Here is a 25688-nt window from a genome sequence, read left to right on the forward strand (position 1 = left end):
GGGAGACTCCCAGCTCTGGCCCTCACTGTCTATCTGCCTTCCCTGGGTCTCAGCTCCCCATCTCAAGTACTTGATCAGTACCTCTAAGCTTAGTCCTGCAGGCCCAGAGTGGGCAAAGAGCTACTACCCAGGGTCACCTAGCACAGCTGGAGAAGGGGCAGAGAGGAGGGTGAGCTAAAGGCACAGAGAAGATACAGATGCCCCCTCTCCACCTGCCAGGCTCCCACACTCCACAGGCGGTGGCTCGGAGTGTGACCCCCCAGGAGTGGCGGCCCAACCGGCTGAGAAGCAGCCCCCCACCCACCGAGCCCCGGAGGACGAGCTACACCCCGGCCCCCACGGACGAGAGCTTCCCTGAGGAGGAGGAGGAGGACTGGGAGCCACCAACTAGGTCTGTGGTGGGAATGCCATGAGGGAGGAGGCAGTCACGGTCTCCTGGCTAGGACGGGTGAGGGTACCTGTGCCACAATGGGGGTGGGGGGGAAGCAGTGGAGGAGTCTCGTCTGGCTCCCAAGGAGGGTGCTTCCCAGGAGAGAGGAGGAAGCGTGGGTCAGAGCCACCCCAGCCAGGCTGAGATGGGGATGCTGGTGTGCTGGGCAGAGGGCACAGCCGTGCCAAAGGCGCAGAAGGTGTTGGCCTTTCTGAGGTCTGCTAATCTCTCGCTCTCAGAAGAAAGGAAGCAGACTCAGAACTTGAACCCGATACTCTCGACTTAGCCTAGACTCCTTGATGACCCCCTGCAAGGGCCCTGGGGTCACAGGCACTAGCCCTGGACTATAGGTGTGGTGGGGTTTGTAGTGCTGGCTTTGAAGGACACCTTGTCACCCCTGGAGCAGGCCCCATGGTTGCTCCTCATCCCGCCCTAGCCACCCCTCCCCCATCCGTGCTGTTGACCAGGCACTTCCTTCTGCCTCCAACACCTTTCCCTCTCCCTCCTGGCCAAGGCCTACTTAGCCTTCAAAAGCCAGGGCAAACCACCTGCCTCCGGGAAGGCATGTGAGCCTCCTCATGGCACTGGCCGCCTCGTATCCACCTGATTAGTTCCCTGGCTGAGGTCCCTTGTGCTAAGTGCCTGGCACCCAGGAGGCTCTCCTGCACACTTTGTGAATGAATCACCAGCTCCTGGCTACACTTCATTCACCTCCGAAGCCCGAAGCCCTGTGGACGGAGCCCTGGCTCGAAATATTTGTAGAAATGATTTGAATGGAGAGAATGTCCTTCAGCCTCAGTCTTCTCATCTTTAAAATGAGAAGGGCAGGACGCAAGCATCGTGCATCAGCCTCCCAGAGCCTCCCTAAGAGAGAACAGCTGGAGGCCCCTTTATAAGAAAGTGCTTTGCAAATCATACTTTCTGAGTGGCTAGGACTCTGTAGGCGGCAAGTAGCCTTGGGAACTGTGAAGCATGCAAGTGTGACTTGGTATTATTCTCACGAGCCTCAAGTTTAGAGCTGACAGTGGGCTCCTATACCCTGTGACGGAAGCCGTCGGGGGTCCTGGACCCTTCCCCGGCACAGACACACCATCCTCTCCATCCATCTGTGTCCTTGCTGCCTCCAGCTCTGTCCCTGTCACTGTGCTGTGGTGCCATGTGTCTGGGTGGGGCCAGGGGCTGTCCTCTGGGGCTACACCATGGATCTCCTCTCTGTCTGTCTGTCTGTCCGTCCGTCTGTCTCTCTTCCCAGGCGTCCTGTGTCACCGCTCTCCACCCCGTCTCATCCGCCCCTGTTCTAACTGGCCACCGACAGTCCTGGTCGCCCCTAACTGCGTCTTCCCCCCATTCCGTGTCACCAACCACTGCCCCGGGGCCCCAGCACTGCCACCCAGGAGCCCCGCCCGCCTGCCCNGGCTTCTGGCGTGTGTTCGGGGAAGCCCTCGAAGACCTGGAATCATGTGGTCAGTCAGAGCTGCTGAGGGAACTGGAGGTAGGGTCCCCTGCCCTGCGGATCTTCCTGGGGACACCTGTGCTTGGACATGCTGACGGGCATGCCTGGAGGAGCCAGCATGTTGATGGGATCCTGCTTCTGTGTGGTGTGTTTCATGCACTCACCTGGCACCCTCCATGTAAACCTTTCTTCACGCATGTGCAGACTGTGTGTGGACACATACACGTGTGACCAAGAGCATTGTGGCGTGTGCACGTGTGAACGTGTCTGGTATCATCCTATGTGCATTGGGAGCATGCATGTGGGCATGCACATGCATGCACATGCGGTGAGTGTGTTTTCAGAACAGGTGTGTCTGAGTGTGCACGCTTGGATACACAGGGGCAGTTTTGTTGTCTGTGTGTGTGCATGTGCAGTGTGTGGCTGTGGCTGTGAACATGCCCTGTGGAAGCATGTGGATGTCAACCTCAGTGACTGCACAGGACATGAGGGGTCAGGGGAGCTGAGAAGTGACTATGGCTTTATGTGAGGTCAGCACGGAACAGGTGCCCAGAAGGTCTGGGAAGGATCCAACTGGGTCATTTCAGAAGCTCCTTTGTATTCTGAGAGCGATACTTTAAACTTCTGCTTTATCTGTGCTTTTGCCCTTAATGTTGACTAGGGCCATTTTTCCCCCCTCCATCAGTCTTGCTAATCACTATTCTCCTCAGAGAACTAATTTTTGACTTTGGTAGTTCTCTCTTGTGTTTCATTGTTTTCTATCTTATTCATTTCTGTGTTTAACTTCTTTGTGTTTAAACAATGATACTTCTTCTAGTTTCTTAGCTCCTTAATTTTCAGTTTTCCTTGTTTTCTATCATAGTGCATCTTAAGCTACGATTTTACCCATAAGCACTGCTTTGGCTGCACCCCAAAGGTTTTGATTTGTGTTGCTTTTATTGATAATTCAGTCCCAAATATTAAAAAAAGTTCTAGTACGATTTTAGTTAGACTGTTGAATAATACAGAAGTGGAGAGTTTTTTTTTTAACCCAAATTTTAAAACCAATTCATTTTTGCTTTTAATTTGTATGTAATGTGGCCAGAAAATGTGTCCAATTGGCTATGAATTCTTTGTAGTTTGCTAAGACTTCTTTCTTTGTGGCCTAGTATGTGATCAGTTCTTGTAAATGTTTTGTGTATGCCTGCAAAACAATGTGAATTCCCTTTTGTTAGGTGTAGGGTTCTCTGCAGATCAAGATTGTTCATAAACCTGTTCAAATCTGCATCTTGATGAAATGTCATATGCTTTATTTATCTTCATGGGGTGTTTTTTGTTGTTGTTGTATGATAAAATCACATCATGAGTACAGAGATTTGGCAAATTCTTGACCTTCTGTCAATTTTTGTTTCTTATCCTTTGAGCTTCTATTGTTGGTTTCATATAAGTTTATGATGGCTATAACTTCTTGGTGAATTTTTCTTTTTATCATTAATCAGTACCTCTGTCCCTATATGCTTTCAACTTTAAATTCCATTTTTCCCATAATAATATGGCTCCAGCAGCTTTATTTTAATAATGTTTCCTGTCTTTTTTCCAATTTATTTATTTTCAAACTTACTATGCTACTAAGTTGTACATTTCTCATTTTAAGTGTATCTGTTGTATACTATATATAGCTGATTGTCCCCCCCCAATCCAAGGGTCTTTTTTTAAAGGCAAGGTTAGTTCATTTATACTTATTGTGATTACTAATATAATTAAAGTTATTTCTAGCAAAGGGTTTATACTTTCTATGTATCCTACTTTCCCCATACTTCTGATCTACTATCTCTCCTTTTCTTGTATTGATGAATTCCTTATTCCTACACTCTTTCTACCACCAAAAAGGACATTTTTATAATTTTTATCCTTTTAGTGATTCTTAGTTCACTTTTTTTTTTTTTTTCAGTTTTAGAAAGAGAGAGCGTGAACAGGGGAGAGGGGTGGAGGAAGGAAGAGAAAAGTGAGAGAGAGAACGAGAGAGAGAGAGAGAGAGAGAGAGACACTCTTAAGCAAGCTCCATGCTCAGCGTAGAGCCTGATGCAGGGCTTGATCCCATGACCCTGGGATCGTGATGTGAGCTGAGATCAAGAGTTAGATGCTCAACTGACTGAGCCACTTAGGCACTCCTGTTTTACTTTTATTTTTAAAAATGTTTTTAACACCTTGCTTTTTTTACAAAAAAAACCCAAAGTCTAAATAATGCCTCCTCCTGTATGATTCAGGCCCTGCAGAATGCTTCCATTTTCCTCCAATCTCTCTCCTCCTCTCCCTGCTTGTTTATGAATGGCTCAAAGTTAGTTAATGTGGAGTTTTCGTCAATACGCTTTAGTGTTACTGGTAATTTCTCTGCATACCATTGCTTCCTGCATTCCATGTTTTCCTTCTGAGTTCATCTTTTAGGATCTTTTGGTGAGAATCTTGAAACTCTTTTTGGTTTTGTGTGTGATTTTTAGCTTATTTATTTTTAAGATAGCAGGGTAGTAGAGTGGTTAAAGCCTTTGACTTTGCAGCCAGACTCTGAGTTGAGATCTTGATTTCTCTTAGCCTCCGTTTCCTCACTTGTAAAATGGACAAAGGCACGGAAGAGTGGTATTTGCCTGTCTCATAGGATCGTAGAGAACGCAATGAGTTGTATGTGTACATAACATAGATTTGAGCTCAGCGCGAGTAAGTGCTAATCACTCGGCGCCAACAATTAGTGTTCTGATTGCTGGTGTGGTCGAGGACCCCCGCTCNATGTCTCTGCTGCTCACTGTTGTGACCTTGAAGGCTGGCACACAGTGGGCATCCATAGATGCTGACTGCAAACCGTGAGCAAACAAGCATCTGAGGGAAGCTCTGTGTGTCCTCAGGCATCCATCATGACGGGCACAGTGCCGAGCGTGGCCCTTGAGGGCAGGCCTGGCCCCCGGCCCTGGCGGAGGAGCCAGGAGGTACGAGCGTCCCTGGAAGAGATGCAGGAGCTGCTGCTGCCGACACCTTTAGAGATGCACAAGGTGGGCGCGCATGCAGGGCGGGGGAAGGGGGGTGCTGGGCATGGGAAGCCTGGATGGGTGTGTGTGGGGGCGGGCCTCAAGGACTCACGGCTGGGGGAGGGGCTCCCCCTGGGCCCCGCCCCACTCTGGGCTTCATTCTCCTCCACCAAACACAATTTTGTATTAGACTGAGTTTTCCAAGATTCTCGTCATTTGGGTCACACACACACACACACACACACACACACACACCTGTGATACCCACAGACTCACCTTTTCCCCACTTACGTTAGTGTGTGTATAAGATCCAAAGGCACTGATGTATTATACATAGATGTGTAGTTGTATGTTTGTATCTCTGTGTATCACTCCCTTAAAGGAGAAGCCAGCCTCCCTTGCCGTCTGGAGGTTACTATATAGAAAAGCAAACAGAGGAGAAACTTCTCAGTTGGTAGCCTCAGAGCAGAGCCTCTTGGTAAATTGGGAGAGGAGCAAGGGGGCGCTGAGTGACAGGCACCAAGGCGGGCTGGCACAGCTGGGCGGCAGGCTGCGTGCCTGTCCCACACCAAGAGATTCGGGCTGCTGGGGGCGCTGGGGACGAAGGGCAAAACTCCAGGGACCTCCTCCTCCTCCCGCTCCCAGGTGACACTGCACAAGGACCCTTTGCGGAATGACTTTGGTTTTAGCGTCTCCGACGGCCTCCTGGAGAAGGGCGTCTATGTGCACACTGTGCGCCCTGATGGGCCAGCCCAACGTGGGGGCCTCCGGCCATTTGACAGGGTCCTTCAGGTAATGCTGGGCTGGGGGGCACCATGGATAGTATGGCCTTTCCTTGCCTCCTGGTGGAAGAAGAGCCCTATTTCCACCCTGGCTGAGAGGCCTCAGGCAGGTCGCCTCCCCTCTCTGAGCCCCTGCTTCCTCATCGTGCAAGGGGAATGACAGGGCCAGTCCTGTAGTCAGGTTAGGTTCAGTTATGTTGCGGTAACAACCCCGATCTCAGTAGCTTAACACACGTGAACGTGTACTTGTCTGCTGTGGGCAGGCATAGGCTAATCCATCCAGGCTGATGGGGGCTCTGCCCCCTTGTAAATGCCTTAGACCACATGACTTAGGAAAAGAGACGAACAGCACACACGGGTTTTTTTCTTGCCTTCACCAGAACACCGGCTACTCCCCTTCACAGCCTATTGGCCAGAACCAGTCATGTGACCTTGCTAACAGCAAGGGAGCCTGGGAAATATGGGTGAGCGGATCTAAAGTGCGGGGAAAGGCCTGGCCCAGCCACCCCGCACTGCCTTTCCCAGGCCTGGACTGCTTTCGTTCCCATGATGTGATTTGTGCTATATTAGTGCTACATTTACTAAATATGCTTCTTTTAAATTGGCCAATTTTTCTCAACTGAAATTTATTTTGAAAGGAAACTTTTCATGCCAATTCGGAATGAAAACCCAACACCCCTTGCTTGACATAAAAGATCAATGTAAAATAAAAATACAACTGAAACAAAGCAATGTCACAGAATTCTAGGCAGGAAGCAGAGTGTGTGGTCTGCTCTTTTATGTTTAAAAAAAAAAAAAGGAAGAGAAGTGGGTGTTCATGGAGTGGGAAGCATGTACTGGCACCCCCTTTGGGGTTTCTCTTTGATAAAACCTCACCAGAAGGACTGAAAGAGAGCTAAATGAAGGAGGACTTCCTCCCTGGGAGTATTCTAGATTTACCCATACCTGGGCTGGGGCAGGGTCCACGCTTTAGGACGATTCCCACCCGCTCCAGCCCAGGCTCAGCTGATGCCGGTCTGTCTCCGTGGCTGTGTACTGTGCAGGTCAACCACGTCCGCACACGGGACTTCGACTGCTGCCTGGCGGTGCCACTCTTGGCTGAGGCTGGCGATGTCCTGGCGCTGGTCATCAGCCGCAACCCGCTGGCGCAGAGCAGCCGAGCCCCACGAGTGCCAGGCCCCAGCAGCCCCCGGATGCTCTGAAGTCAGCGTGTGGTCTGGACACCCAGGGGGCCGCCCAAGGAAACCCTGACCCCCCAGCCATGTAGCTGGGCTGGAGAAGTGGCCGCCCACTCATGCATCTGTCCATCTGGCAGGCTCTGAGCCACGGACCGGACTGTCTCTATTCTCTGGTTCCGTGGTTCCTGGAGTCCCAGGCAGTGATGTCCCTGTCCCAGCTGGAGGGACTTAGGTCTTTCTCCATGTTGGGTCTCCAAGATGCCTAGAGGAGCCCCACTCAGGTGGGGCTGAGACCAGCTGCTCAGCTGGGAGGACAGGGGCCTGAGGGCTGAGGAGCCCAGCTCTGTGCAGGGAGTGCTTTCTCCCAGCAGGGCTGTGGAGCTGCTAGGGAGGAGTGAGCTCCCCATCACAGGAAGTGAGCAAGTGGGAGCTGGATACCCCCAGTGCAGTCATGGACTGAGGTATGAAGCATCCGGGCAGTGGCTTCACACAGGCTCAGGTAGTCAGTTTCCCAACAGGGGGAGAGCATTTAGGGTGTGGCTTGGGGACCACTTTATCTGCCACCAAGAAAGATGCCACTCAGGGTGGGTGCCTCGCCCCTTCCCTTCTCCAGCATTCTGGTGTTTGGGGTGCACTGGCAACCCCACTTGAGAGACTCTGAGCTGGGGTGGCTGAATCCCAGGAAACATCATTTTTTGACTCTGAAAGTGAGTGGTTCTTTGATTTCGGCATCTCTGGTCTGAAGCCTCTGGGACTTGAGACCGCAGTGCTGGGCCCTTTGGGTAAGAGCTGAGTGTGGCGTTGGGCTCTCAGTCCCTCCTGCTGCTTCTGTAGGGTCCACAGGCACAGACCCATATGAATCCACCGCTCTCAGGCCAGGCCCCTCACTGTGTCATTTGGGACAGAAGACCCAGGAGTTCCCATTCACCTGCCATTTCAGGGAATGTGCGAAAACCATAGAAATACGATACGTATATCTTCAATATGTCCAAATTAGTGAAAGAGAGACAAGGAGAGGGAGGCACAGAGACAGAGAAGCAGGCAGGAGAGAGATGGGCCATCCTCTATCATGCCCAAAGGCGACAGTGTCCAAGGTGGTCATCCAACGAAGTTTATTCCCGCTAGAAATCTGGACACCAGCGTCCCTTAAAATCATTGCCCTCACTTTCCATAGACCAGAAACCCTTTTGATTTCGCAAAGGGCAGAGGCCTTCACCTGGCGGTCTGGGCCGGGGCCCTAGGGAGGGAGGCGGGCAGGCAGAATTCAGTCAGTTGTGGGGATTTGCTTTGCTCTTAATGGGATCTCAGGAAAACGGGGCGCACACTGCCGTCTGCATCTTCCCTCCCGTGAAGGCCCCCCCCAGCACATGCTTCCACTCAAGGGACAAGATGGGGACTTAGGAGGCCTGTGCTTTCCATCCTGGGCTGCTGCTTGGTTGCTCTGTGACCCCCTTCCAGGTCTGGCCCTCTCTGGGCAATCAAGGGGTGGACAGTCTCTGAGCAGGTACGGGCCTCCCTGTCACAGCCAGAGCCAGGCCCCCTGGGCACCCTGCCCACACTTTCCCTGGGGCCCTGCTTTCCTCTCCTCCCTCCACTTCCCCACACCCTGCCCCTTCCTGCCTTCCCCAGAGACCCTTCGTGCCACGGCTGGATGTCCAATGTCTCTGCTGCCTTGGATTCCTGTGTAAACATCTGCCCCAGGGTGAAAGGGCACCGCCCACCCATCCCGGGGCACGGAGCAAAAGCCAAGAGCCCTCAGCCTGGGGGTGTAGGGGGTGACACAGCAAAGACATGGCCACTGGCAGCCACAGCTGTGTGAACTTAGGCAAGTTGCCCAGCCTCTCTGGGCCTCTGTCAAGTGACAGGGCTGGACAGGACACACCCCCAGGGCCTCTCAGCTTGGGAAAGCTGTGCATGGCTGCAGGTGAAGGAAGATGCATTCTGACGCATCCAGTGTTCCCTGTCTCCTCGAGCTGAGGCCTCTGCCATTTCCCCCAGACGTATGCAACCAGGCCCGGCAGGTGGACCCTGGCCGTGGCCGGCCTTCTCATATGCAATATTTCTTCCGGCTTCTTGTGGGGATCACTGATCCCAGACTTGACATGCCCCAACCCCTGTCCCCGGTGAGCATCCTGCCTGCCTATGCATTTTGGGTACAGCTCCTGTGACACGCCCCCCCCCCCCAAAGCTGTATTTTTCTCTGGCTGAGATTAGAGCATATTCCTTGTAAAGTATTTTTCTACATGGGGTTTTCTTAGGGCTCTCGGGAAGCTCTCTTAGGGCTCTGTAGCAAAGGCCATTGGGGCCTCCCTGGGGCCCGTGTGTAAATCTGTTCTGCCAGGGGCTGCAGGGACATGGGGGCTGGGGGTGGGGGTGCCATTGGGATGATTTTTTAAATAAAATTATTTAAATGCAACTGGACTGGGGTGTGTTATTTTTTATTTTTTGGTCACAGGCTGGCAATAGCTTCTGTTTGGATCTTATGGCATCTTACCTGCTTTTAATTAATTCATTCATTCATTCAAAAAGTCTTCTTGGACTATGTGTCATTCTAGCCCCTGGAAAAACAACACGAACAAGACAGAGGAGGTCTTGTCCACGTGGGGCTTACATTCTGGTGGAAAACAGACCATGAACAAGGAGTAAAGTATAAAGAATTATTTCAGAATGAAAAAATAAATGGTCATGGGGATACAGGGGAGGGTGAGAGCTTTAGCTCTGGGGTCAGGAAGAAGTCCTTCCTCTTCCTCTGAAGAGGTGGTATTTGTGCCGAGACCTTCAACCCTGTGGAGATGGGGAAGTGTCCCAGGCAGAGGGCCCAGCAGGTGTAAAGGCTCCGAGGTGGGAATGAACTTGGTGGGTCAAGGAAGAGAAAGGAAGGCCCAAAGCGGAGTGGGGAGACCAGGTTGGAGGGTGCAGGGCCAAGTAGTGAGGGCTTGGAGAGGGACTATGGATTCTGTTCTGTCTGCAGGAGAAAGCCACTGAGGCAGATAAGTGGTGGGTCCACTGTAGGGAGCCCCTTGATTCTGGGTGGGAGCTCACTGATGTCCTGAGTCTCCACTGGCCATTCAGGCCAGGATGAGCCCAGAGGGCATGACCAGGCCTCCCTAGGGGACCGCAGCTCCGTGTGCATGAGGGAGTGAGCACCCCATCTCTGGAGGCGTGTTAGCATGGCTGGACCACGTTGGTGCCATTACATGCCTGGGCCAGAGGAGCCCAAGGCCTGATTGGGCATGGGTAACTCTGCCCTAACTAGCACTGGGCGGCAGGCTCAGGGCCTTTCTGCAACTGGGAAGAGGGTGTGGACACAGACGGGCTTCGTGCAGGCACCACTCAGGGTGCTTTGCAAGAATTCTCTGGGTTATATTCTCTCCTATAGCCTTCAGAGATGGTTCTGTTACCCCAATGTCACAGGTGAGGAGGTGAGGCACAGAGAGGTTAAGTAACCTCCCCTAAGTCACACAAATAGTAAAGGATGGAATTCAAGGATTTGAAGACAAGTCATATGGTCAAGACACAAAGGGAGGAGGGAGGTGGACAGAGGCCACCAGAAAGGCCAGCAACCAGAAGAGCTGGGGGAGTGGCATTATATTCTAACATCATCTATCAATAATAATCACATTACTGAGGGGCGTCTGGGTGGCTCAGTTTGGCTGAGCGTCCAGCTCTTGGTTTTGGCTCGGGTCATGATCTCGAGCTCCATGGGATTAAGCCCCACACTGGGTTCTGTGCTGACAGCGTGGAGCCTGCTTGGCATTTCTTCTCTTTCTCCGTCCCTCCCCCACTTGCACATACTTGCTCTCTCAAAATAAATGTTAAAAAATGAGTTACTGGGAGATGTTTATTTGGTCTGGGAAGTTGGACCGCCTCTTTTGGTGATTTGATGCATCTTCTCTAATCAGCCTGAAGCCTTGGGAGGGGCAGTGGTTTATTCCAGGTGGGGAAACCGAGGCCCAGGAGACTGATGTGAGGTCTGGGTGCGCAGCAGGTGGGCATTGGTGGAACTGGCCCAGAACAGACCCAGGACTGTTCCTTCACAGACTTGCTGCATGCCCCTGAGTTAGCTGTACCCGCTCTGTGAGCCTCTGCCTCAGTGTCTCCAATCCTATATGACAATACCCACCTTTTTTTTTTTTTTAATGTTTATTTTTGGTAGAGAGAACAGAAGCAGGCGAGGAGAGAGAATCCAAAGCAGCTCCAGGCTCCGAGACTGTGAGATCATGACCGGAGCTGAAGTTGGACGCTTAACTGACTGAGCCCCCCGGGCGCCCTACAATACCCACCTTCGAGGAGCATCCTAGGGCAGAACTGAAAGCCTTTTGGGGGCACCTGGGGGGCTCAGTTGGTTAAGCCTCTGACTTCGGCTGAGGTCATGATCTCACGGTCTGTGGGTTCGAGCCCTACGTCGGGCTCTGTGCTGATGGCTCAGAGCCTGGAACCTGCTTCAGATTCTGTGTCTCCCTCTCTGTCTGACCCTCCCCTGCTCACGCTCTCGCTCTCTCTCAGAAAGAAATAAAACATTTAAAAAAAATTTTTTTTAAAGAACTGAAAGCCCTTTGTAAACTGTAAGGTGCTTGCCAAGTGTGAGTAAAAGCAGCCTCATCAAAACAGAACCAGGGGCGTCTGGGAAGCTCAGGCACTTAGTGTCCAACTCTTGAATTCAGCTCAGGTCATTATCGTAGGGTCTAGGGAATGAGTCCCGAGTCAGGCTCTGGGCTGAGCGTGGAACCTGCTTGAGATATTCCCTCTCTCTCTCTTTCTCTCAAAACAAACAAACAAACAGAGCCAACACGTGTTGGATTTTAAAAAGGAAATGTTTATTTTCATGTTATAAGGTGATTACAAACTCCTCTAAAAAAAAAGCAAAGATGAATTTAAAATATCGATATACATATTTATCTAAAAAGCAAAGGAGGAAAAGAAAAGCCCTGCAAAATAGAGGGCTTCATATCATAAAACATTTATACACAAAAGCTTGTCTACTGCAAGACTGAATTACACACCAAGGATCTTATTCAAATACAAATGTTCCTCCTCAGAAGAGTCTCTCGTTGGTTGGTTTTTTTTTCTTACAAAAGTTTAAAATATCTTAAAAATATTTTGAAGTTTTAAAAAAAAGTCCTGATGAGCCAGACATATTTCTGGAAGGAGGCAAGACCCACGTTCTCAGCTTTCTCTTGTGCTAAATACAGAGTCACAGTTGCAAGGGATTCGAAAATTGGGTTAAAAAAAAGTGGGGGGGGGGGAGCAGGGAGAAAGAAAGAAATGGAGCCAACATCTTAGTCCGAAGTCAAATCTATGACAAGATGCTCTGTCCCTCAGAGAAGTGTCAGAACCCGTCTGTCGTGACACCAACCGAGAGAACAATGAAACAGCTTCCTATTTAAACAAGAGCATTCTGAGGGCCAGGCGGTAACAGGGCATGGGGGTAGTGGGGGGCAAGGGAAATGCTGTTCTCTGGCTTCCAGGTGGTCCACACCCCTCTCTGCGTTTTCATAATCTGGGATTTTGTTGGGTTTGTGCTTGCTGGGTTTTTGCACCGGGTTATGTCCAGCATCCATGTGGACAGCGCAGCCTAGGGCTGCCTGACACTGGGACCTCTAGCTGCCTCAGGGTTCCTCCTGGGTCTCTTCCTGGCCAGTGCATGAGGCTTGCGGGGAAGGGAGGCACCTCTGTCTTTAGCACTGGCTGCCCAGAGCCTTTCCTCATCCAGAGGGCCGTGCTGGGGAGATGCTGGCTGGGCCCTGGCCCGCTGTGTAACGGCACCAGACAAGGTTGCCCGTGCTGCGCTGAGGGTGGCTCCCTCCCCTTGGGCTTCGCCGCCTTCTCTAGGGGCGTGCTTGGGGTCCGAGGTAAGAATGAGGGAGCAGAGGAATGGAGAGGGAGCTGTGTCACCCAGGAATCATCCAAGGCCACTCACTTCTCACTGCCTGAGAATGTCCCACACGGCCTCAGGCTAAATCCTGTCTTAGGGAGCCTGCCTCTTGCACACAGCTGGCTTCACCGGGCCCGAGTTTTCCTCACATGCAATAGGGATGTCAGTTCCCAGCTCACAGAGGGCTGCTGGGCGCAGGGCGAATAGGTGCCGCCTCTCCCACTGGAGGGAGGCCGGTCACCGGTCCCACTGAGCCACAGCTTCAGGTCCAGTTGGCCCGAAGATGGTGAGAGCGTGGGGGGTGCTGCTCTCCTCATCCCTGAACGCTGGGGGACGGGGTGCTTCCTGTTTCATAGATGCCCGTCTTTGGTCTTCAGGGAGAAGCTCGGGGAGCTGCACGCGCCACGCACCACACACCCCTTGGAGAACCTGCACTGGGACAGACTCAGGACAGCCCGGGTCCAGTCCCAGCTCGCCGTGCCCAGTCTCTTCCTCACACCAGGTCTCAGTTTCCCCATTTTATAAGGGCGCTGACTGGAGAGGCACTGACCGCGCAAGACTGCCCTCCGCGGGGACCGACACGGCCCATGCCAGGCCCAGCGAAGCGTCTCCCTGGGTGAGATTTATCCTGAGGCCCTTACCCATCTCTGCACCCTAAAGAAAGTTCTTTAACTGTCTCCCTCACTTCCCTTCCAGAGCTGGCCGACTGGGCTATGTGTGGGCACCGGACATTCTGACCCATCCCAGGGCAGAGAGTGGGCGGATTCCCTGTTCTCCAGAGAGAGGAGGACCAGAGTCATGAGCTCCAATGACAGGTTTCCTTTATGTGGAGACAGAAAAGTCACGCACCGTTACACCTTGTACTCACAGAGCCAAGTTCTACGGAAACACAATGGCGAGGGGAGTAGACAAGAGGGTCCAATTGGAGACAGGTGCACAAGGAGACTGTCACGGGACGGGCTTGGGGAAAGTGGCTGACCTTCCTTCCAGGCGGGGCCTGGGGACTTGGTCTGCATGCATCTTTGGTCTAGAATTTGGTCTGCGAATCTTATAAGAGGAGGCCTTTCCCAGGCCATTTCCAGAATGTTGCTATTTGCCTACCAACCCAAAATACTGTGGCCTTTCACCAGAGGGGAGGTATTGTAGCCTGAAATGACCACAAATGCCCAGGCAGCCACTGCGTGCCAAGCCCCCCTTGACCCTACATGTCACCTGTCCCCAATCGTTGACAGTGGTTAGTTTACTAAGTTCCATGAGACAAAGGAAAACAGGTCACATTGCTACTCAGTAAAATTAGGGGGGAAAAAAACGACAAAATCAAATCAAATCAGACACAGCGGCAACCATAAATACATAGAAAAACAGGAACACAGAACTGTTAACGTTTTGGAATAGGACGGGGTATTGTTTGGCAGAGTATACACTTTGGAAACAGTGAAATGTGAGTGCTCGCCGAAGAAGAGGGGTTCCGGATGCCTCTGCCTCTCGGACCCCAGAGGCTCCTCCCCTTCCGCATCTGGGGAGAGGGTTCCAGGATTCAGAGCGGCCCCTGCTCTGAAAACCACTCTCGACACTGCACGGAGCCATCACTGTACGCACAAACGTGCGTGACAACGTTTCATATCTAGTTTAGACTCTGAACTTGGAAGTGACAGTTTACATGGCACAGTTTAGGTCCAGATGGGGGCTTGCATGGAGACTTGTCCGTCTCGGGGTTTTAGAGGTGGAGTACCTTCCCTCCTGGTTCAGAAAAGACAGGCTCGTGGGTGAGCCGGTTCTGGGGTGCCAGCCCCCTGACTATCCCACCTTTCTAGAACATGCCCTCACTGCCTTTCCTCATCCTCGGTCCCCACACCAGCTACTGCAGGAGCTGTGATGAGTTTCACCATCTCCAAAGTCACCACCAAGGGCTGCTCTTTTGCCTGAATGGGGAGGAGGGTTTGGGAGCACTTCGCCCAAGTCAAAGATTCAGGGAGCCTCCAAAAGCACTCTTGGCACTCCCAGCTAGGAGCTGGGGCAGCCCTGGGCCGGGAGTGTGCCAGGAGCTTCCCAGGCCCTGGGAGATGAGGACAGAGCTGAGGGTGGGGAGAGGAGGAAAGAAAAGCACCCCTCCCTGGCCCCAGGCCTCTCTGAACGCCGGGGCCCACTCCCTTTGGTCCTCTGGCTCACCCCTCGTCCCTCACCAAATACATCATGCTGGTCTCCTATACGCAGCTGCGAGAGAGGTCAGCTGGGGAACGGCCAGAATCTGATAGAACCCCGTTAAAATGCAACAGACCCATCTATGTGAGGGTCGGAGCCTCCCATAGGTTGGCTGGCTCCCACATGCCGGCCTCGGACCTCTACCTGGGGCACCCTGGGACTGTGGCCTCCTGAATGTTGGGGCTCCCTCCTCACCAGCCCCCCTGGGGGCTCTTGCCGCTCCCCCTCCGATGAATGGTCCTGACAACCTGTCTGACGGTCCTTCTGACTATCCATCTCAAGCTAACAGGTGTAACAGGTGGGATTTTGCTCTTGGTAAGACAGTTTCTAGAGAATTGGCCTTTGGCTGTAGGGCCTCACTGGTCAGCTTTCAGTCAGTCCCTTGCCTGGAGGGGTTGATCCGCTATTTTAGCATCTCTCTTCCTGGCTAAGACACGTGTGACGAAGCCTCTCCTCATGGCCCTCTGTCTAGCCCCTCTGGGTCGGATCAGCTGGTGGGGCTTCTGCTTGAACCAGGTTGGGAAGGTACTACACCTTTAAAATGGGTCTCCTGTCCAGGAAAATTCCACCCTGCGTTTTTGGGGGCAGAACTTTCTGCCAGCTTATACAAGCACCAAAGAATTGCTTTTGAAAACGAGATCTGTGCTGGCAAGATTGATTCAAGTGGTAAAAGTGTATGACAATCTCTAAATGTATATATAGTTATATGTAAAAAAAAAAATACAAAGAAAAATTTACCAAGTTCCCATAAAATACATCTAATTCAATATGAAAGCTCTGCCTCACCCCGGACATCTGCCGGTCAGTTTTCTTTTTTGTATAAAATATCCCCAAATCAAAACAAAAACACATACACACAATACTGCGCGCACACACACACACACACACACGCACACAGAGTAACATTTTCTGTGACAATTAAAAAAAACAATCCTAGTGCAAATAGTAAGCTCTGTAAACCTGGTCCTATGAGAATCTAATGTTAGTAAACAGCAGGGAAACAGCCCGTCCACCCCAGAGCTCACATCATGGTCTCTACTATGATGTGGGTCGGTTTCATGAGAGCGCCGTTCACGGCCAGGCGGGAGCTATAGGGCATCGCTCCCTCGCGCTCCACGGCCCAGCGGTTGGGTTCCCTCGGGGTCAGCAGATACTTGAGTCTCTGGAGAAGGAAGAGGGTGGGGGCAGAGGGGAAAGTCAGGAGGCCCATCCCCTCCTCACCCTGACCCTGTCTGCGCGCTCCCTCCGGGCCCTGCCAGTGCGCCCTTTGGCCTGTGGCAAACTACTCCCCCCTCTGGACAGCCCGTGTCATCCACTGACAAACGAAGGAGCTGAACTAAGGTGCTTCTTCTAAGGTCCCTGTCGGCCCTGAATCAGGGCAGAATTCCTGTCAGTGATTTCCTTGGCCAGCCCCTGCAGGCACACCCTGGGGACAGCGGACAGACTCCCACCGCCCGGCTGACTTCTTTTCTCCGGTGGAGCTGAAATCTGCCTCCTTGTAATCCCCATCCCCAGATTTCTCGGATTTGCCCCATTTCTGCAATTTGTATGCCCAAGACTGGGTAACTGTTATGAGCTCCCTCCCTCCCCCCCTCCGGCTTCCTACCTTCCCCCTCCTTCGCTGCCTGTAAACTGCATTTCTTGCCTCCTTGTAGCTCTCCCTCCTCCCCCCTGCTTCTCCTACAGGTAGCTGGTGCTCCCTGCTGGGGGCCCAGAGACCACTGCTGGGGGCCTGCACCTCTGACACAGAGGGGCCTGAGGCTGGCCTGCATGAGAGCCATCCCATCAGTGTGGGGCAGGGCGAGGTCAGGGAGGGACAGAGCCCTTCCTGGGACACCCAGGAGACCAACAGCGGATGTGGGCCTGGAGCTCAGTGCTCCTGACTCCCAGCTTCTTCCTGCCAAGTGTCTGCTCAGAGGCTTGAATAGGAGCCGTGAATCAGAAACCTCTCTTTAGACATGGACATTCAATGTAAGTATATTACAATTTTTAAGCTGCTTATTAAAAGCTACCATATTTCACTTGCAAAATCCATCTGCTCTTAAAACCTTGCAAGATCTGACAACTGGTCACGACAGGCCAGAGCAGAGTGCATGGCTGCCTGCTGCAACTTTGGATCTCCTTCTCCAGGTACCCCTGGCCCCGAGTGAGTCCTTCCCTTATCCGGGTTCCCTGTCTGGTCCTAGGGGAGCTGGCCTGGAGGCCCCAGGGAAAGGATAGGGGACGGAGGACCAGGGGGAGAGCAGGCTTGGCTCCCTCCCGTCATGATGCCTCTCTGCACAGCCGCGAGCCCAGAAGGTGGGACAAGAGGCTGGCACCACCAGGCGGCCCCCTGGGAGGTGCGGACAGACCTGGAGTCACCCCAGGACAGAGCTCTTGGTTTGCAAACGGGGCTCGGGGAGAAGCTCGTGGCTGGGAGCACAGATGGGAGGTCAAGGGGCACTCGGCAAACGGATGGTGGCTCAAGTGCCTTCAGAGGAGGGGACTTGGGTTATCCAACCGGTTTGGAGGTGACAGTGAGGTGCAAGTTTGGGAAGAGGCCTCACCCACACCCTCCGTCTCCGCCCCACCCCCATGTAAGCTCCATTCTCATCAAACCTCCAAATGTGGGATAGAACAAATATTTTAAAATTAGGTTTTGAAGTGACACAAGTTAGTGTTAGGTGTCCCCTCCACCTGCCTCCCCCCGCCCCGCCCACCATGGTTGAAATATGTGGTTGCTGTGGGAACTGACCAATTGGAACAAACATCCAAGACACTAGACTGTCTGCTCGGCCCCGATTAACCCTTTAGTTTCTGGGTAGTAGGGACATTCTGAATATTCCCAGGGAGAAGGGCTGAGTTTGCAGGAGGTAGATGGTTGACGGGGGACATGTGGAAGGCTCAGGGCCGTACAATCACAGGTCTGTCTCCAGACCCCGTATTTCAGGATTTTCACAAATGACAGACCCTATCAGCATTGTGGCTGAGCACTGGGGGCCTTCCCTGTGTGCTCTGAGAAATTACAATGGGTCTGATGCTGTAGGAACATCCCAGGGGCCCGAGGGCTATCCCGGCTCAGACAGACCCCATTTCGCTTTGTGGCTTCATGTCTTCCTCGCGGACACACCCTGGCCTGCTTCCTCTGTCTAGGGAAGGCTGGTCCCTGCTGCCCCAGCTATCCCTGCCCCCCACCCCACCTCCGGGCCATTCCCCTGTCCACAAGGAAACAGGCCCAGCCCAAGGAGGAGCCAGGGCCCCAGGACATCCTGGCTCGGGATTTTTAAGAGAAGAACAATAAAAAGAGCCCAGAACAAAACAGTGTCGTCTTGGAGCTGGCCCAAACCCAAAGGTTAAGGGAGATTCTAAGAAAAGGATTTCTTGGAAAGAGCCCCAGCTTTTGCCACAGCCTGGAGTCTGCAGAATTGTTGCAGAGATTTCTGAGGGGCTGGTGGTAAGGAGGGACCCTCAGGGTGGGAGACTGGTAGGCACAGAGGCTTGGAGGCCTGGGGCTCAGTCTCGGCCACAGATGGGGGAAGGGGAACACCAGCGTGGGCTGGGCTTCTCCAGAACATGGCTCCAGGGTAAGAGAAGCTTCTGGGTGGGGCTCAGCCTTCCTTGCTTCCTGTCTTAACTGTTTCAGCAACCCGGTCCCCACTGCTCCCAGGATAGAGCCCTACCTCCTAGCCTGACATGCAAAGCTACTGTCACCCCCCACCCCCCGCCGAAGACATGTCACTGCTGCCCAACTACTGTCACGTGTCCTTCCCTGTGAACACATGAAGCATCACACCCTTCCATTTCTCATTCTCTACTTGGCAAATTCCTCCTCCTGCCACGGCCCTGCTCCGAATGTCCACAGAGCCTTCGTCCGTGTGAACCGCTCTTTGTTCCCGTTTCCCCACATGCCTGCTGACAACCTCAACCCCTCCACAGGGCAGGCAATGGATCTAGGACCCAGAGAGGGCAAGCAATGTGCCCAAGGCCACACAGCAAAATGGACAGCCAAAAGCCAGTGGCTGGCTTTCACCCTCTCCCTTCTCGCCCTCCCGCATCCCCCACATCCAGCCTCAGCCGCACGTGCTCACCACGAGGAATGGCCCTTCCGTCTGGCAGAGGCGGATGGCCATGACCAAGGGGACACACATCATGGAGGACAGGGCCAGGCTCCAGCCCAGCCCGATGGCCCAGGTGGGGTACACGTAGACTTTGTTGTAGGTCAGGGGTACATACTTGACGAGAGAGAAGATAAAACATCCCTGTGGAGAGATGGAGCAGTCAGAGGGTCCCCTGGCATCAGGGTCAGGGGCTTCTGGGACCAGGGCAGGGTCCACTCAAGGGGCCTCACAGGACCTCCCCTGGGGCAAATCTGACCAAGTCGCTTCCCTGTTCAAGATCCTTCTGTGGCTCCCCAGTGCCTTCAGAATCTAGTCCAAACTCCTCAGTCTGGCCAGCAGCGTTAGCCAAGAGCCATGCCCCGTTACCCCTCACCTCCCCCCTGTCCCTTCCTCCATGTCCATGCTCCAGCTCTCCTGAGATCCTTCCAGCTCCTTAGCCACTTGCCCTGGGGCCTTAGAACAGGCTGTTCTCTTGACTGGAGCCCTTTACCCTATCTTGTCATTCTAATTTAGCTCAAATGGTCCTGTCTCTGTCTTACTTGTCCAGGCCCTCCCCAGATTCCATCAGGTGCCCATGCCATTCCTTCCCAGAAAGCATATGGTTATAATTACTTCTTCAACATATGCTCCCCTAGCCTAACTGAATAGGTGAAGGTAGGCGGGGTGTCTCTCTTGTTCCCCTATTTCTCTAACATCTGGTGAGGTTCCAGGTATACACAGCAGGTGCATAATAAATAGTAGCTGCATGGGTGAAAGCCTTTCCTCCCTTCTCCCACTCACCCATCTCCATCCCTGACCGAGTGTGGACCTGGGCCTTGCCCTGTGGGGTGTGTCCAGCCCCAAGCCCATGCCAATGGCCAGTGGCCATCAGTATCCGTGAACGGTAGGGTGCGGTGAGCTCTGAGCCCCAAACCCTGTGCAAAGTCCGCATTTCCCTGGCTGCGAGGGCCCAGGGCTTCTGTTCTGGTCAAAATTATAGCATTTCATGTATAACCCAGGATTGCCTTGGATGGATCTGCAACGTAAAAAGGACTTAAATCTTCATTATCTAATAATAACTGGGGTTTGACTGGAAGACAAATCTACCTAAGTCAGAACTGGTGATGGGAGAAGGGAGGGTGTTAGGCTGCAGGTACTTTCCCCTGGGCAACTACTGTTTGCCTGGCCCTGTTGTTGCTTCCGTCCCTAAAGGTGGGGTGTAGCTTACATGGGGAGGGGGCCCAGGAGAGGGCTGCTCTGGGCCCTCCCAGCATGAGGATGCTTGGTAGCTGCCCCTTCACAGTCCTCTCTCCGCCGCGGTGACCTCATCCTACCACCTGGGGACACAGCCCCCCTCTGATATGTCCCTCCCTCGTCTCAGGGAGGGACGGAGTGGTGATGAGAGCTGCTCACAAGCCACTGTCAAGTGAGGACAAGAACACGGGCTCTGAGCCCAACTAAATGCATCCCCCACGATAAACTCGCCAGGTGGTGTGGCTACTGCATTTTGTGGGGAAAACATGCACCTCAGATGAGAAAGCCACGGCCATGCTAAATGACAGCAGTAACAACCTAGGGTGGTCGGCTGCCACGCCCCTCCCTCCCTCTGCAGAGTCTCCTTGCCATTACAACAGGGGCACAGGGGCCCTGAGACAGAAGGGACTTGCACTCTGCAAGGTTATGGCGGTGTTGATTGATTCTGGCCTGGGAGGGGGGTCACTGAGGGGACGGCCCATTCGTCCCTCAGCACCCTGTCCCTAAATGCAAGGAACATTTCTGCCATCTGTGCTCCTAATGGTCTGAGATGAGAACGGCCTAGCAGATGTCTTCTTCCCCTGCAATTAGCTCCGAAGCTCACTAATGGTTTCAAATAACGACAGGGAAGAAGAGGACTTCCCTGCTGCCAGGGCCTCTGAGCGCAAGTTTGAAGTGGGGTGTCTGAGAATGCTCTAAGCCACATTCCAAGATGGCGGGCAAGGGACCCGGGTGGGAAGAGGAATGTGGTTCATCACTGCCCTTGGGTCCTGGGTGGGTACTAGGCTCCCTCATTCTTGGGAGAGCCCTGAGCATCCCTGCTGGGACCTCCCCTTTCCGGAGACAGCCCCCACCCTGCCATGGAAACACCATGTTTCCAGTGTCTATGACCTCTCTGGCTTTGACATCCCAAAGGCCTCTCACTGTAATCAGTGACCCGAACTGAGCTCCCGAGCCCCAGAAGGGCTTGGGGAAAGGCTGTGTGCTTTGTGGTGGGCCCCCCGAGTTTCTCAGCATGCCCTGACACACCTTCATCTTCTGGAAGGCCTTGCCTTTGCACAGCACAGGCTGCTTCCTCTGCCAGGAATGCCTTTCCTATTTTCTCTTCTGACAAGCTCTTACTTATCCTTTAAAACTCATCTCAAGGTAACTTTCAGGAGCTGCCTGCCCCACCTCTCCCAGGCAGAGGCGTCACTAGGCTCATTACAGGCCAGTGCTTGGCAGGTGCTGAGCTAAAGGTGGTTTAGCAGGTGAGAAGGTCAAGCCCCATGGACATAAGGCTGACACCCACAGACCAGGCGGGGCAAACTCACAACACAGAGAACTGGAGTGACCACGGCCCAGCTGTACTTCATCCAGGGCCCAGGCCGGTAGCCAATCATGTCCTCAATACCGTCATAAAGGTTATCGCTGCCTAGGAGAGACAGAGGGAGACAGAGGGTGACACGACGTCCAACGCCATCATCTGCCCTGGGAATTGCACGGCAGGGGCTCAAGGGCCATGAGGGGACTCCGGGGTCAGCTCCAGGTCCCTGCTGCTCGACACCACATAGACCCAAGAGTGGCAGATGTTCATCTGCAATTATGTGAAACTCAAATATAATTGGACACCCTATATTTTTTTAGGCAAACTTAGGCAGCCCCCAAATCCTGGTGTGGCCAATCCCAGGTCTCGAGAGGATTGAAATAGACCATGCCTGGATCCCAGAGCAGTAAATCACAGATAGAGTCTTACACAGCCAAATTCTGTGTTTCTCAAAACATACAGTCATACCCTGCACCTTTAGCATGGGGAGAATATGTTGTGTGGCCACAATGATATCATTTCAATAGAGAAGGGGCAGCCTTGAGGGGAAAATGCCAAGTAGGGAAGGCCTTGGTGTTCAAATCAGAATGAATTCCCCTTAGAACTCTCTGTTTTGGAAGCTTCTAAGTGCAGAAACTCAAAGAAGAGACTTGAGAGAGTATATGCCAAAGTCTGTACTCACCATATATCCAGGCAATAACAAAACATTCAAAGAATGCAACCCACAAAAGGCATACACCGCTAGCTGCATAGTAGTCAAAGAGTTGAAACACATACATGCCACCCTATGAAGAGAAAACCAGAAAAGTTTGGATTGTTATTTGCTATCTAATTCCCTTCATATATAAATAGTTTTGACATGTCAATAAGAAATAGAAAACCCAAGAGAAAAATGGGCACGGACTATGATGACTAGATACATATGTAAAAAGATGCTCAACTTCATGTTTGACAGATTAAATTAAAACACGCACACATGCACATGCACACACAGGGGCGCTGGCTGCCTCCATCAGTAGAGCATGCGACTCTTGATCTAGGGGTTGTGAGTTCAAGCTCCGTGCTGGGTGTAGAGCTTACTTAAGAAACTAAAAACCTTAAAACGCACACAAATACATACAGAAAAATGAAAGCAAAAGATGTTTTCCTCAGCAAAAATGATGGGTTTCCTGAAGCAGGTGCTGAAAACTAACTGGGACTACTTCAGTGACAGCCAACTGCTTGTTCGGTGTGGGCCTGTGATCTGCCTTCGGTGTGTGTGTGTGTGTGTGTGTGTGTGTGTGTGTGTGTCCTAAAGACAGTTCTAGAGAAACATTCATTTATATTTCCAGTAGGAAAAAGTGGTGATGTGACACCTGAACTGAGTCTGGGGGCAAATGCAGTGATTTGCCAGAGAATGAGGGGTGTCAGGTGGGGAGGGGGCATAAGAAGCAGGTAGGCCTATGCCAGGCTTCCATACTTAGATTATGTGGTGCAAGAATCTTTCTTTCCTGGCCTGCCTTTTCTTGGACAGCTGACCCACTGCTACCTTATACACTGTGCTCCCTTTCTGCATCCTTTTCCCCTTTTAGCTGGGGCCTCCTCAGGGCCCCAGCCCACCCTCTGAGCAGTGCACACTCCCCTTCAACCACATGGCCCAGCACTGCCTGCGGTATCTACCAAAGGCCTGCACTTGCCCTGCTGAACATCTCCACCTCCCCTCCAGGCCTGAGAAGGGCTGTTGCACAGTCGTGGGTGAAAAGAGCTGCTATGAAAATGGATTTCAGTGAAGCACCTCTCCCCCAGGCCTCCTGGGAGGGACAGAGGGCAGGGGGTGGCCATGGTGTTGCCATGGTAACAGCAGAAAGGGTTGGGAAGTTTGGGTCAGCTGCTGGGTCCTGAGCTGTCTCCTGCTGCCCGCAGGCAATGTAGGCCCGTCCCTTGTGCAGGGGGGATGCCTGAACAGGGTGGGGCCGGGAGCTCACCCACCTGGGTCCTACAGCCTAGCCACTGCCTCTACTGGCAGTGGGAGGGGCGCTACAGCCTGGAACCAATCTTTGACGCCGATGTAGGCCACCAAGAGCCCAGCAAGAGGAGGTCCCTTGTCACCTACCTCCGTCACCATCGCCAGCCCCAGCAAGTAGCTGATGCTACATATGAAGGCGATGAAGATTTCCCGACGGAAACCCTTCCTTAGGAAGGATGGGTAAAGGTCAACCAAGGACGTGATCTGTCCTTCGACTTCAACAAACTGCGGAGGAGAAAAGAGTGGTTGAGTCCCAGATGCCCAGCACCTCCCCTCTGCTGGGAGAGGAGACTCCCGGCACTCACAGAGTAGCCTGCGGGGGGTCAAGTCCACACGAGCGTGTGAACCCGATCTCCTGAGCTCTGCCTGGGGCCACAGTGGGCCACACACAGTCCTCCAAGTACCCCACACATCCGTGTCTTTGGTCCAGAACGCCCTTCTCTCATTGTTCAGGACCCTGCTCAAGAATGACTTCTCTGAAGCCAGTGCTGACCCTCACCTTCTCACACCTGTTGGCACAACACCTCCCCCTGTCTTGGCCTTGGTCCCTTCTGATGCCAAGGGCGGTGCGTTCCTGGGCCTGGAGTGCCCAGCTGGGCCAGGCATCCATGGCTGGTCAGCAGACACATGAAGAATGAATGGGTAACTCAGGGCAAGCCTGGACCCCCATTTCCCCATCAGATTCGCACAGTGGCTTCAGTTCTGTGGGGAACGTGGACCCATGAGGAAATCCTGCACACCTAAGTGCCCAGGTGTGTGAGCCACGTGCTAACTGTGACCCCAGGAACCTATCCCTGGGCTCCCAAAGGTATAGGAGCCCATTTGAAGAGGCCCTTCCTTGGGTAACGTGCTAGGATGATTCTCAAGCTTTCTAAATCTTTCCAACTAACAGTGTAACTTGGAGACAGATCCGTATCATTACACAGAGAGCTTCTTCTGTGTTGAAATGTGGCAGGAAACTCTGTCCTGTGGACACTTACTGTCATGGATCTAATCAGCGCCCGATGGACAAGGTCCACCCTTCTGCAGCCACTGATCTGGGCAAGGACTCTTGCTCTACCTCTATCTTTGGGGCACAATCTAGAAATGAAGCTAAGGGCACGCAGACGCATTTTACACTTGGGTGACAACCGCCAAACTGGTCTGCCAGCCAACGTACCCTCCGAGGCCAGCCTGACTCCTTTAAACGTTGAAAAGTTAAAACCTTGACCCTTCTGTTCTTTCATCTGCGATACACGTTTGGGAAGGATGTTTCCCCAGCCTTCCTACAAGAGAGATCCAACCACTTGCTCCTCTGGGACGCATCACAGGAGAATCGAGGGATACAAACAAGGAGCGAATCCCTTTCATGGCCAAGAGGGGCTGGAGAAATGGTCTTTTGTTGCCAGGAATTCAGGGATAAGAGGAGCAAGAGGCTCTTGAAAGGCGGCCAAAGAGGAGGGGCTGATGTTCGGACCTTGGATTGATGTGTCAGCCAACAGTTTTTGAACCTAAATTACCACTGAATTACAGCAAAACTGCGGCCCAAACATGAAGCTTCAAAAGGAGTTAAAGACAAAGGTTCTTTCCTTTCTGAGACGGGGAAATTAAAGACAGGAAGATCTGTCACTGTGAGGCAGGGTCAAGACCAGCACACGGCCGTCACTTCCAAGCTCCCTGCATTTCTGGAGAATGCCAGACCCAGTTCTCAGCTCTGCTCCACCGGCCTCTTCAGACCTCCCTCACTTGAAGGCTGTGACCCTGATTTCTCCAAATGTCCATCTGTCTGCCCTGTAAAATGGGAAGATCTTGCCTACTCAGCAGGGGTGTTGAGAAAGATCTGAATTCAGGAGAGTAAACTGGTTACCTGGGTGATTGCTGCAAACTCATGTCAGGGGCTGAGGGAGATCGGGGGAGAGAGGGGCCAGCTCTCTCCTCGCCCGCGCTGCAAACATCAGCCTCCACGACCATGCCACCCCTACTCCATTTCACCAGGAAATATGCAGTGGTCCCATGGCTCCCTGAACCCCTGCAGACGCCAGGGATCCTGGGGGTGCATTTCCTCGGCGTCCACACTCCATCAGCGAGAGGCCTCTTCCTGAGGTCGGCACTCCCACGAGAGGAAGCTATTTGGGGGATACTCCAAGAAAAG

General features: G+C 52.8%; 2 protein-coding genes across 5 annotated transcripts in view; one reads left to right on the forward strand and one right to left on the reverse strand.

Moving 5' to 3' along the window:
- Positions 1-9200, forward strand: part of GRIP2 (glutamate receptor interacting protein 2) — a 52933-nt gene extending 43733 nt beyond the window's left edge. Inside the window, exons 20-25 of the mRNA XM_077763724.1 lie at positions 220-391; positions 1150-1160; positions 1828-1922; positions 4760-4903; positions 5525-5671; positions 6705-9200. Coding sequence (XP_077619850.1) covers positions 220-391; positions 1150-1160; positions 1828-1922; positions 4760-4903; positions 5525-5671; positions 6705-6863 — 728 coding nt within the window. The 3' untranslated portion in view covers positions 6864-9200. The remainder of the gene's footprint in view (positions 1-219; positions 392-1149; positions 1161-1827; positions 1923-4759; positions 4904-5524; positions 5672-6704) is intronic.
- A 2434-nt stretch (positions 9201-11634) lies between these two features.
- The window catches only part of SLC6A6 (solute carrier family 6 member 6), an 84377-nt gene continuing 70323 nt past the window's right edge, over positions 11635-25688 (reverse strand). For 3 of the 4 annotated variants that reach the window (XM_077763726.1, XM_077763727.1, XM_077763728.1), the window contains 5 exons: positions 23645-23782; positions 22235-22337; positions 21560-21660; positions 18984-19154; positions 11635-16078 (listed from right to left, as the gene is read on the reverse strand). In XM_077763726.1, the coding sequence (XP_077619852.1) occupies positions 15938-16078; positions 18984-19154; positions 21560-21660; positions 22235-22337; positions 23645-23782 (654 nt within the window). In that variant the 3' untranslated portion in view covers positions 11635-15937. The remainder of the gene's footprint in view (positions 16079-18983; positions 19155-21559; positions 21661-22234; positions 22338-23644; positions 23783-25688) is intronic. The other variant, XM_077763729.1, reaches the window with a different exon arrangement.

The sequence above is a fragment of the Crocuta crocuta genome, unplaced genomic scaffold, assembly GCF_008692635.1.
Source record: "Crocuta crocuta isolate KB4526 unplaced genomic scaffold, BGI_CrCroc_1.0 scaffold184, whole genome shotgun sequence".
Classification (NCBI taxonomy): domain Eukaryota; kingdom Metazoa; phylum Chordata; class Mammalia; order Carnivora; family Hyaenidae; genus Crocuta; species Crocuta crocuta.